The sequence below is a fragment of the Rhinoraja longicauda genome, chromosome 2, assembly GCF_053455715.1.
Source record: "Rhinoraja longicauda isolate Sanriku21f chromosome 2, sRhiLon1.1, whole genome shotgun sequence".
NCBI lineage: Eukaryota > Metazoa > Chordata > Chondrichthyes > Rajiformes > Arhynchobatidae > Rhinoraja > Rhinoraja longicauda.
In genome coordinates, this window is record NC_135954.1 from 18,296,085 (window position 1) to 18,308,716 (window position 12,632).

The 12,632-nt window shown below is 41.5% G+C and overlaps 1 protein-coding gene across 3 annotated transcripts in view; it reads left to right on the plus strand.

Annotated features, from left to right (window-relative positions):
• LOC144602536 (solute carrier family 12 member 7-like) overlaps nucleotides 1-12,632 on the plus strand; it is a 218,610-nt gene that overhangs the window by 76,423 nt on the left and 129,555 nt on the right. Inside the window, exon 1 of one of the 3 annotated variants that reach the window (XM_078415681.1) lies at nucleotides 4,850-4,965. The exons of the other annotated variants lie outside the window; for them this stretch is intronic. Coding sequence (XP_078271807.1) covers nucleotides 4,926-4,965 — 40 coding nt within the window. The 5' untranslated portion in view covers nucleotides 4,850-4,925. Of the gene's footprint in view, nucleotides 1-4,849; nucleotides 4,966-12,632 lie in introns of those variants that run through there. 3 annotated transcript variants of the gene reach the window in all.

A 12,632-nucleotide genomic window follows, 5' to 3' on the forward strand; every position in this document is an offset into this window, starting at 1 on the left:
GGATATTGAGGAGACCCTAGTGAGAGCCTCATCTATAGTGGAAGAGGGGAACCCCCGTTTCCTAAAGAATGAGGACATCTCCGATGCCCTAGTATGGAACACCTCATCCTGGAAGCACATGCGGCATAGACGGAGGAATTGGGAATAGGGGTAGAGTTTTTACAGGAAACAGGGTGGGAAGAAGTGTAGTCACGATAGCTATGGGTATCTTGACTACACTTCTTCCCACCCTGTTTCCTGTAAAAACTCTTAACTCTCTTGTTATGTAAAACAGAAAGGGTAATTAAATACATCTGCTTCTGCATGCTAACACCCGGGCTGTTCTTGTGATTCAGAAGCATAGGAAACCAACTGACCACTATTAAGAGTTGAACAGTGGGAAGCTATTACAGCTGTGTGAATACTTAAAATATTTCACGGCATTAAGAAATATGTTAAAAATCAAGGGTGGATAAAATGTAATTGAGTAACCATGCACAGGAAACAGAAAATTTGATAGAGATAATGATAGTACAGTTAGGGAAGAATTGTCAAAGGATTAGCTTTTGTGCAGAAGTATTCAGCAAACTCTTTAACAAAAAGTTATTTTGCCATACTAATCAAAGTTTTTGCATGTAAATGATGCAATTCGGTTGTCATTATTGTGGTGTGTGTCTGGTAATTTCTCTTGTGTATTTCTTCATTTGCTTCCGAAAGATGAAATGCCTTTTTCCTGTTCAAGCACTTCATCCGGCATTTAAATCGTAGCTGTAACGACTGAGCCTCTTAAGTACATGAGTTAAATTGTGTACTTGATATTTTATTAACAAGGCGTTGGTTGCCTACTTTCAAATCCAGCAGTGGCACAGCACCTTTGGTACAACTCCTGAGACAGCTGGTACAATATTTAACCTGACACAACAGAATGCCGGGTATGTCCTTGATATTTTTTTCTTATTTCACTGGCTGAAAAGCCTAATGTAATTAACTTTCCATCTTTGCAATATGGATTATTATTGAAACTTACAAATTGCTGTGGAACTGTGGAAATGATAAAGGCGGAAGGAACTGCATGTGCTGTCATCTTGTATTAAGTTTGTTGAGTTATAATGTTGAGTTTTTAAACAAGATTTTCCCTTCTGTGAACCAGCTGATTAAGATTTAGCATTCGTTTTGGTTTCACCAAGGTACGATTAAGATTTGACATTAATACAATGCCTTTCACATCTGTTTTGCTGCATTGGTTATGTGGTAAATGCAGCATTGAATTTGGATTCTACAAACACCAAGAACTGGTTAATCAGGCTACTTTGTTTTGGTGCTGTAAAGTAATGGATTCAACCTTGACCAGACCGTTAGAACTCCCTTACTCTTGTCTCATGGCTCTAAATGATCTTGACGTACATTGCAACGTAGGCACACTTAAATCCACAAGACAGAGCTTTGGTTTAATATTTCATTATAATGATTGGTAGCTTTGAAAACGTAGAACCTCTTAGTGCCATAGATCTGACTGAGGTTTACCTGCCAAATTTGGTTCCTTTATTCTATTAGTAGGTCTTTCCAAGGGCATAGTTCACTTTGTTTTATTTTCATTTTCTGCTTACATTTTTTAAGTATACAGTCAATTGCACGTGATTTTAAAGTCATCGTCATTGATCCGTGCAGCCCAGAAACAGGCCCCTTAGCTCAACTCGCCCATGCCGACTAAGATGCCACATCTAAGCTAGTCTTGTATGACTGTGTTTGGCCCATATCCCTCTAAAACATTTCTGTCCATCTATCTAGCCAAATGACGTTCAATTGCTGTTATAGTATCTGCCCCAACTACCACCTCTGTCAGCTCATTCCACCACCCTCTATGTGAAAAAAGATGCCCCTCAGGATCCTAATAAAACTTGCCTGTTTTACCGTAAACCTATGTCCTCTGGTTCTTGATTCTGGGAAAAAGGACTTTATGCATTCATCCTATCTATTCCTGTCAACATTTTATACACCTCTATAAGATCACCCCTCTGCCTCCTGCGCTGCAAGGGATGAAGTCCTCGGCTGCCCAACCTCTCCATATAAATCAGGCCCAAAAGCCCTGCCGCATCCTCGTAAATCTTCTTTGTAATCTTTCCAGTTTAACAACATCCCTCCTTCAGCAGAGTGACCAAAACGGACAGAATATTCCAAACGCGGCCTCACCAATGTCTTGTGCAATTGTAACGTAACATTCCAACTTCTGTACACAATAACCTGACTGAACAAAGAAAATTTATCGTTCAGAAAAGAGAATTCTCGCCACAGGTGAAAAGCGCAAATCCACCTTTTGCTCTTGAAAAGTTCCTTGGCTCCAGATGTACGCTATTTTGAACTTTATGTCTGATACAATTTAGCTCAGAAAATCCAATTATAATTGTTTATTTAGTGGTGATTCCTTTTTGTTAAACAGGGAAAAGGCCATTTTTTAATGTTTCAGGAGGACTTGTTGAAAGTTACTGGTGCAAATTCTTAAACCTGAAATTAATTTTGGAATACATTCTTTTTTTAAACCATTTAATCATGCATCACAATCTTACTGAGAGGTAGTAACCTTACTTCAGGTACACGTAGTGGAGAGTTTCTGGGACTAGAACTGATAGACAAGGTCATCCTTGTTTATCAAGACAATCCTTTTTTAACAGGTGTCCATTTTTGAGGGCAATGGTTCATTTGGCTCATTTGCTTTGCCATGGTAGTCAGGAATCGTTGGTATATTTTAAAATACTTCATAATAGTTGTTATGAATGCTCATGGTTTTAATGTACTTTTCTCTTTTATTTCTTAAAAATAAACATCAATTTTTTTAAATGGAAAATCCTCATTGGCGCTCTTAAAATACACTACCCTCCATAATGTTTGGGACAAAGACCCATCATTTATTTATTTGCCTCTGTATTCCACACTTTGAGATTTGTAGTAGAAAAAAATCACTTGGTTAAAGTGCACATTGTCAGATTTTATTAAAGACCATTTTTATACATTTTGGTTCCACCATGTAGAAATTACAGCTGTGTTTGTTTATACATAGTTCCCACCATTTCAGGGCACCATAATGTTTGGGATACATGGCTTCACAGGCATTTATAATTGCTCAGGTATGTTTAATTGCCTCCTTAATGCAGGTATAGGAGAGCTCTCAGCATCTAGTCTTTCCTCCAGTCTTTCCATCACCTTTGGAAACTTTTATTGCTGTTTATCAACATGAGGACCAAAGTTGTGCCAATGAAAGTCGAATAAACCATTATTCGACTGAGAACCAAAAAAAAAACTGTTAGAGACATCAGCCAAACCTTAGGCTTACCAAAATCAACTACTTGGAACATCATTAAGAAGAAAGAGAGCATTGGTGAGCTTACTAATCGCAAAGGGACTGGCAGGCCAAGGAAGACCTCCACAGCTGATGACAGAATTCTCTCTATAGTCAGGTGTGGATTTGTCAATGACCACTGTCCGCAGAAGACTTCATGAACAGAAATACAGAGGTTACACTGCAAGATGCAAACCACTGGTTAGCCGCAAAAAAAGGGTCAGGTTACAGTTTGCCAAGAAGTACTTAAAAAAGCAACCACAGTTCTGGAAAAAGGTCTTGTGGACAGATGAGACGAAGATTAACTTATATCAGAGTGATGGCAAGAGCAAAGTATAGAGGAGAGAAGGAACTGCCCAAGATCCAAAGCATACCACCTCATCTGTGAAACACGGTGATGTGGGTGTTACCATAGCCTGGGCATGTATGGCTGCTGAAGGTACTGGCTCACTTATCTTAATTGATGATACAACTGCTGATGGTAGTAGTATAATGAATTCTGAAGTGTATAGACACATCCTATCTGCTCAAGTTCAAATAAATGCCTCAAAACTCATTGGCCAGCAGTTCATTCTACAGCAAGACAATGATCCCAAACATACTGCTAAAGCAACAAAGGAATTTTTCAAAGCTAAAATATGGTCAATTCCTAAGTGGCCAAGTCAATCACCCGATCCAAACCCAATTAAGCATGCCTTTTATTTGCTGAAGAGAAAACTGAAGGGGACTAGCCCACAAAACAAGCATAAGCTAAAGATGGCTGCAATACAGGCCTGGCAGAGCATCACCAGAGAAGACTCCCAACAACTGGTGATGTCCATGAATCGCAGACTTCAAGCAGTCATTGCATGCAAAGGATATGCAACAAAATACTAAACATGACTACTTTCATTTACATGACATTGATGTGTCCCAAACATTATGGTGCCCTGAAATGGGGGACTATGTATAAATATGCTGTAATTTCTACATGGTGAAACCAAAATGTATAAAAATGGCCTTTATTAAAATCTGACAATGTCCACATGTGATTTGTTCTATTACAAATCTCAAATTGTGGAGTACAGAGGCAAATAAATAAATAATGGGTCTTTGTTCCAAACATTATGGAGGGCACTGTATAACCAGTCAATCAAATCACTTCACCCTCTTATAGCCTTTAAATGTAGTATAATCTTCTAACCTAGTATTGCAATTCTATAATACGTCAGTTGTCTAAGGCCAAAGGGATATGGAAAGTAATTATAGAGCAGCAGGGCAAACGTGTGTTAAGGTACAATTGTATCCTCTTGCTTTAAAATACTTCATCCCTTAATTATTCTCTCTGCACCCCTTGTCCCAAGTTACCTTGGTTGTAAGTTATCTTCTTTTCACACACTGATATTCTGAATCTTATTTCTATCGGAAAATGTAGCCGTTGCTGCACTCCAGCTCTGCCTCATGCTGTGGGTTTAAACTGCGTACTCCCTGGATGACTCGCCTCGCTGCTCCTCACCCACTGGATTAGACACGAGGTTTTGCTCCCCCCCCCCAATCTCTGGAGACAGGCAGGCACTTGTCACCTCTCGCCGCTTTTCCACGGCACATTGAGGAGGAACAATAGACACCCGACATGAATGAACAGAATGATGGGGAAGGTTGTTCCACCCTGGGTGAGTCCGAGACTACGGAACGATGCAGAATCTAACTGCATTTTCTTTATTCTTGATCTTTATGGCTCTTTTATTCCGATTTGTTAACTCAATATTATATTTTTGAAGCCACAAGCATAAAATCAACTTGTCTAGTAATAATCAATTTCAGATTAAAGCCTTTGAGCTTTTCAGTAGCAGTAAGGCAAGTCTATGACTGCCTGTGCTCTCTCGTTTCCTTTTTCATTTCCTTTCAATCTCTTTTCATGCTCTCCCTCTCTCTCCCTCTCTCTCCCTCTCCCTCCCTCTCCCTCCCTCTCTCTCCCTCTCTCCCTCTCTCTCCCTCTCTCTCCCTCTCTCTCCCTCTCCCTCCCTCTCCCTCCCTCTCGCTCCCTCTCTCTCCCTCTCTCTCCCTCTCTCTCCCTCTCTCCCTCTCTCTCCCTCTCTCTCCCTCTCTCTCCCTCCCTCTCCCTCCCTCTCCCTCTCTCTCCCTCCCTCTCCCTCTCTTTCCCCCTCTCTCTCCCCCTCTCCCTCTCCCTCTCCCTCTCCCTGAGAGCATGCTGAAAAAGAGAACATGTTGTGCCTGTGACATCTATTTGAAAGGGCCATCTAAACTGCCATTTCCAAATAACCCTGTGAATTTCTCTTTTTTCCAGTATTCAGGTCCCTTTTGAAAGTTACCATTTTGTTGCCTAATACCACTTTTTCATACAGTGTTCTAGATCTGAATAATTCATTGAGCAAAAAAAAGTTTTAGTTCCCATTTGGAATTTTCCCCAATTGTTATAAAAATGTATCATCTGGTTACCACCTCTCAGCCCTGTGAAATAAATTTCTAGACCATAACTGGTTACTTATTTTAAACATGTCAGACCAGTGAAATTCCAACAGGACAAAATTTAAACCATCAGGTTTAAGTATTTGTCTTCTCCTCAGAGTTGCTTAATAAACGCCTCACATATGTGGTGTCAACGTTCAAGGTTTTGGTGGAATTCAATTTTACTGGAAGCATTTAAGCAAACTTTGATAGGAAATTAATCCTCTTGGAGATGGCTTAAGCAAAGGAAGGGATTGGGAAATTTGATCAAGCTCTGGAAAGAAGAAGTTCTCGAACTGGGCGCAGCAAAAATTGATTACAAATGAGGCTATTGAAGCTCGGAGATGGCACCTATTGGTTTGACTGGTAAGAGACATTGGAAATAGTTTCTGAAGAATCTGGAAAGTAATTTTCTCATCAAAAAGATTTGGGGATGTTCAAGGTTCGGCATTGTTATATTCATGTTATCTCTAAGCTTGACTTCTACAGTGCTTGTTCCAACATGAAACGATGGATTTCCAGTTTTCTGATAAAACGTCTTCAGCGGGTGTGTGTGAATGAAAAAAGCTCTGATTGGCGTCCAGTGTTAAGTGGTACACTGCAGGGACAGTATTGGCCCCACATCTGTTTTTGCTTTACATTAATTACATCCATGAAAAAAGTCACAAGCACGACCAAACTATTCGCTGATGATTGCTGTACCATCCAATTAAGTCAGCTAATGATAAAGATGCTCTTCAAAAATATCTCAATACTATGGTTGCGTGGTCACAAAAATGGGGGATGCAGTTCAATCCTTCTAAATGTGAAACCATGCGTGTCACCAGGAGGAGGAAACCAGGCGAAACATCATATAATATCCTTGGTGCCACCCTTGACGATTCCAAACAGACCAAGTATCTTGGCATCAAATTACAGAACGATCTACGTTGGAATGGTCAGACTCATCATGCAACAGTGAAAGCAACAGGTGTCCTAAATTTTCTGAGATGCAACTTTTTATCATTGTTCAACTTCTATCAAGAATTTATACTTCATCCTTGTTAGACCGCATGTGGACTACGTAGATGCAGCATGGGATCCATACACAAATAGAAACATTTCTTCCATCGAACGTGTCCAAAGACAGGCGATTTGTTACAATACCTATGAGAGAAGCGAGTGTTACCAAACTTCTAAATTCATTGGGGTGGAACACTCTCCAAGACAGACGTAAAGCCCACCGTTTGACCTGTTTTTACAAAATGTTAAATGGTCAGCTCGACATAGATTACCACATCTACACCAAACCCAAACCTATCAGGAGCAGACGAGGGTTTTCGATTCGATTCGAGATACCAGCTACCAAAGCAGATGTGTATAGCAATTCATTTTTGCCTTGCACAATTAAAGCATGGAATAGTCTTCACCCTACTATAGTTACTCAACCAGACGCAACTAAATTTAAGGTAGCTCTTCTTCTCCAAGAAGCCCTTCTTGCTTAAGTCATTACTCTGCCACCTCCAGTTTAAATTCCATTTGGAATATTTTGGAGGACCAAGAACCAAGAACCAAAACACATCACTCAATTTGAGTTTTCTGGAGTTTCATTTCTATGGTTTTGAAATTTAATATTCAGAAAAGCTGCGCTGCTACATGAATCAAGACATTAATGTAGTTTAGTTTATTATTGTCATGTGTAGAGAGGTACGGTGAAAAGCTTTTCTGTTGTGTGCTGTCCAGTCAGTGAAATCCTTGAAATCAGTCTATACATGATTCCAATCTAGTCATCCACAGTCTATAGAAACAGGATAAATGGAATAACATTTAGTGCAATGTAAAGTGCAATTAAAGATAGTTTGAAGGTCTCCAATGAGATAGGTGGTAAGTCAGGGCCGTTCTTTAGTTGGCGATCAGATGGTTCCGTTGCCTGATAACTGCTGGGAAGAAACTGTTCCTGAAACTGTAGGTATGTGTTTTCACACTTCTGTACCTCTTGCCTGATGGGAGAGGGGAGAAGAGGGAGTGACTGGGATGAGACAGGTCCTTTATTATGCTGGTGGTCTTGCCGAGGCAGCATGAAGTGCAGATGGAATCAATGAAAGGGTGGTTGGTTTGTTTGATGGTCTGGGCTACGTCCACAACTCTCTGCAATTTCTTGCAGTTTTGGATGAAGCCCTTTCCAAATAGTACTGTGATGCATCCTGATAAAATGCTTTCTATGGCGCATCTCTAGAAGTTGGTGAGGGTTGTTAGGGACGTGCTGAACTTTTAAGGAAGTAGAGGTGTTGGTGTGCTTTCTAGGACATAACTTGGATATGGTTGATCCAAGACAAATTGCTTGTGATATTTATCCTATGAACTTGAAACTATCAACCATCTCTACTTCGGCGCAGTCAATGTATGTGTATTGGGGTATGTGTATTGCTTTGCTTCCTGAAGTTGATCACAATCTCCTTTGTCTTGCTGACATTAAGGAAGGTTTGTCTTGGCACCAGGTTATGAGGTTCTCAATCTCCTTCCTGTACTCTGTCTCTTTGATATCCGGCCCACTACAGTGGTGTCACCTGCGAATTGCGTTGAATTGGTATTTGGCTGCATAGTCATGGGTGTGTAAGGAGTAAAGAAGGAAGTTGTGAAAGCATCCTTGCAGGTCACCAGTGTTTATAAAGTGCTGTACAAGTAACACATTATAGAAGTCTGAAGTAATGACCTATTTCACATCACTGTTGATAAGAATTTGCTGTCAGGAAAAGCATTAAGCTGATAAGTGGGAAGTTAATCCATATTTTGTGTGCGCAGCCATCTTCCTGAAATATTCTGTAACACACAAGGCTAGGTGCCTGGGTTTTTAATTAAACTCTTCCTTTTAACACATTCCTTGTAAGTTGTACATTGTGGTAGGCCTTTTGCAATATATGATGCATTTTACAAGTTTGGGACCAAATGCTTTGCAGCCAATGAAGTGCCATTTGAAGCATAATAGCTGTCATAACATTATTAGTTTATTATTGTCATGTGTCTTGGAATATAGTGAAAATGTTTGTTCTGCTTGCAATCCAGGCAAATCAATTTTCATTGGTAAGTTTACATCTAACATGTGGAAGTTGTTTAAAGACCAGATGCTCAAAGTTCCATTGGTACGAAGGTAAGCTAGCCAAGAATATAAAGGAGGATAGTAAAAGCTTCTTTAGGTACGTGAAGAGGAAAAAAATAGTTAAGACAAATGTGGCTCCCAGCACCGAGCCTTGCAGGCAGTGACTAGTAGGGTATTGCAAGGCTCGGTGCTCGGACAGCAGCTATTTACAGTACACATTAATGACTTAGATGAAGGGATTAAAAGTAACATTAGCAAATTTGCAGATGACACAAAGCTGGGTGGCAGTGTGAGCTGTGAGGAGGATGCTATGAAGATGCAGGGTGACTTGGACAGGTTGTGTGAGTGGGCAGATGCATGGCAGATGCAGTTTAATGTGGATAAATGTGAGGTTATCCACTTTGGTGGAAAGAACAGGAAGGCAGATTATTATCTGAAGGGTGTCAAGTTAGGAAATGCGGAAATACAAAGAGATCTGGGTGGCCTTGTTCATCAGTCACAAAGTTAGCATGCAGGTACAGCAGGCAGTGAAGTAAGCTAATGGCATGTTGGCCTTTATGACAAGAGGAGTTGAGTATAGGAGCAAAGAGGTCCTTCGGCAGTTGTACAGGGCCCTAGTGAGACCGCACCTGGAGTACTGTGTGAAGTTTTGGTCTCCAAATTTGAGGAAGGATATTCTTGCTATTGAGGGCGTGCAGCGTAGGTTCCCTAGGTCGATTCCCGGAATGGCGGGACTGTCGTATGTTGAAAGACAGGAGCAACTAGGCTTGTATAAGTTGGAATTTAGAAGGATGAGAGGGGAGCTTTTTGAAACATATAAGATTATTAAGGGATTGGACACATGAGAGGCAGGAAACATGTTCCCAATGTTGGGGCAGTCCAGAACCAGGGGCCACAGTTTAAGAATAAGGGGTCGGCCATTTAGAACGGAGATGAGGTAATGACGATCAATCAGGGTGAGGTGGTGGATGGTATCTACAAGGATTTTAGTAAGGGTTGGCAGATGGAGTTTAATCCGAGCAAGTGAGAGGTGTTGCACTTTGGGAGGTTAAATGTAAAGGGCAAATATACAATTAATGGCATGACTCTTAACAGCATTAATGTAAAGAGGGATCTTGGGATCTAAGTCCATCAATCCCAGAAAGTTGGAATACAAGTCAATTGAGTGATAAAGAAGGTATACTGTATATATACTGTATATTTACTGCATCTTCCTTTCATAAGTCAGGGCATTTGATATAAGAATCAGGATATCATGATGCAGCCTTATAGGACTTTGGTTCAGCCAAGTTTGGAAGATTCCATGCAGTTCTGGTCACCCCATTACAGGAAAGATGTGGAAGCTTTGGAGAGGGACCAGAGGAGGTTTACCAGAATTATGCCAGTAGTTTAATTGAAATGGCCTGACCTGAGTATTTTCTGTTTTTATACTAGTAAGAAAGAATAGGTGTCTTCTGGAGGGGAGAAGGGACAAATCCGACGGAAAAATAAATTCAACGGTTTGAAATGGATAAAGAGCTTTACCTATTATTTACAAACAAGCTGGCCTTGACATATTCTTCCCACTGTTTCTGATGGGGGGGGGGGGGGGGGGGTGGGGGGAGGACATAGAAACATAGAAAATAGGTGCAGGAGGAGACCATTCAGCCCTTTGGGCTAGCACTGCCATTCATTGTGATCATGGCTGATCATCCACAATCAGTAACCTGTGCCAAACGTCTCCCCATATCCCTTGGTTCCACTAGCCCCCAGAGCTCTATCTAACTCTCTCTTAAATCCATCCAGTGATATGGCCTCCACTGCCCCCTGTGGCAGAGAGTTCCACAAATTCACAACTCTGAGTGAAAAAGTTCCTTCTCACCTCAGTTTTAAATGGCCTCCCCTTTATTCTAAGACTGTGGCCCCTGGTTCTGAACTCGCCCAACATTGGGAACATTTTTCCTGATCTAGCTTGTCCAGTCCTTTTATAATTTTATATGTTTCTATAAGATCCTCTCTCATCCTTCTAAACTCCAGTGAATACAAGCCTAGTCTTTTCAATCTTTCCTCATATTGCAGTACCGCCATCCCAGGGATCAATCTCGTGAACCTACGCTGCACTGCCTTAATTACAAGGATGTCCTTCCTCAAATTAGGAGACCAAAACTCCAGATGTGGTCTTACCAGGGCCCACTACAGCTGCAGAAGAACCTCTTTACTCCTATACTGAAATCCTCTCGTTATGAATGCCAACATGGCATTAGCTTTCTTCACTGCCTGCTGTACCTGCACGCCAACTTTCAGTGACTGGTGTACAAGGACACCCAGGTCTCGCTGCACTTTCCCCTTATCTAACCTGACACCATTGAGATAATAATCTGCCTGCTTGTTTTTGCCGCCAAAGTGGATAACCTCACATTTATCTATATTATACTGCATCTGCCACGCATCTGCCCACTCACTCAACCTGTCCAGGTCGCCCTGCAACCTCCTAACATCCTCTTCACAGTTTACACTGCCACCCAGCTTTGTGTCATCCACAAACTTGCTAGTGTTACTTTTAATTCCTTCTTCCAAATCATTAATATATATGGTAAACAGTTGTGGCCCCAACACCGAGCATTGACAGCATGGGAATTTCGCGATGTTTCAGAAGACGGTGTAATCTCGACCTGACTCGGCATTGTCGTGGTCATTGTTGCAGGGTAAAATTTTGGCGATCTGCTACGACTTTGACAGTCGCCGGCAGTCGCCTAAAAAATCGCCTAAGTGGGACAGGCCCTTAATTCCCCGTTTTCTCTCTCGCTCCTTTCTTGAAAAGTGGGATAACATTAGCTATCCTCCAATCCACAGTAACTGCTCCTAAATCTATTGAACATTGGAAAGTGATCACCAATGCTTCCATTATTTCCAGAGCCACCTGCCCGAGTACCCTGGGATGCAGACCATCAGATTTATCATCCTTCAGTCCCATCAGTCTACCCAATACTATTTCTCGCCTAATGCAAATTTCTTTCAGTTCCTCTACCCCCCTAGATCCTCTAGTACATCCGGTAGATTGTGTCTTCCTTAGTGAAGACAGATCCGAAGTTTTAGTTTCATTCCATCCCTAACTTCCCTTGTTAGCCATGGTTGCCTCTTACTCCCCTTAGAATCTTTCTTCCTCTTTGGAATGAAATGATCCTGCATCTTCCGGATTATGCCCAGAAATTCCTGCCATTGCTGTTTCACCATCATTCCTGCTAGGATCCCTTTCCAGTTGACCTTGGCCAGCTCCTCTCTCATGCCTTCATAGCCCCCTTTGTTCAACTGCAACACTGACACTTCCGATTTAACCTTCTCCCTCTCAAATTGCAGATTAAAACTAATCATATTATGATCACTATCTCCAAGTGGTTCCTTTACCTCGAGTTCTCTTTATCAAATCTGGTTCATTGGACAACACTAACTCCAGAATTGCCTTTTCTCTGGTGTGCTCCAGCACAAGCTGCTCTAAGAATCCATCTCGGAGGCACTCTACAAACTCTCTTTCTTGGGGTCCAGAACCAACCTGATTTTCCCAGTCTACCTACATATTGAAATCCCCCATCACCACAGTGGCACTACCTTTGTTACATGCCAGCTTTAACTCCTGCTGCAACTTACACCCTACATCCGGGCTACTATTTGGGGGTCTGTAGATAACTCCAATTAGTGTTTTCTTATCTTTACAATTCCTCAACTCTATCCACAGTGACTCTACCTCGTCAGTTCCTATGTCACCCCTCGCAAGGGACTGAATTTCGTCCCTCACCAACAGAGCTACCCCACCTCCTC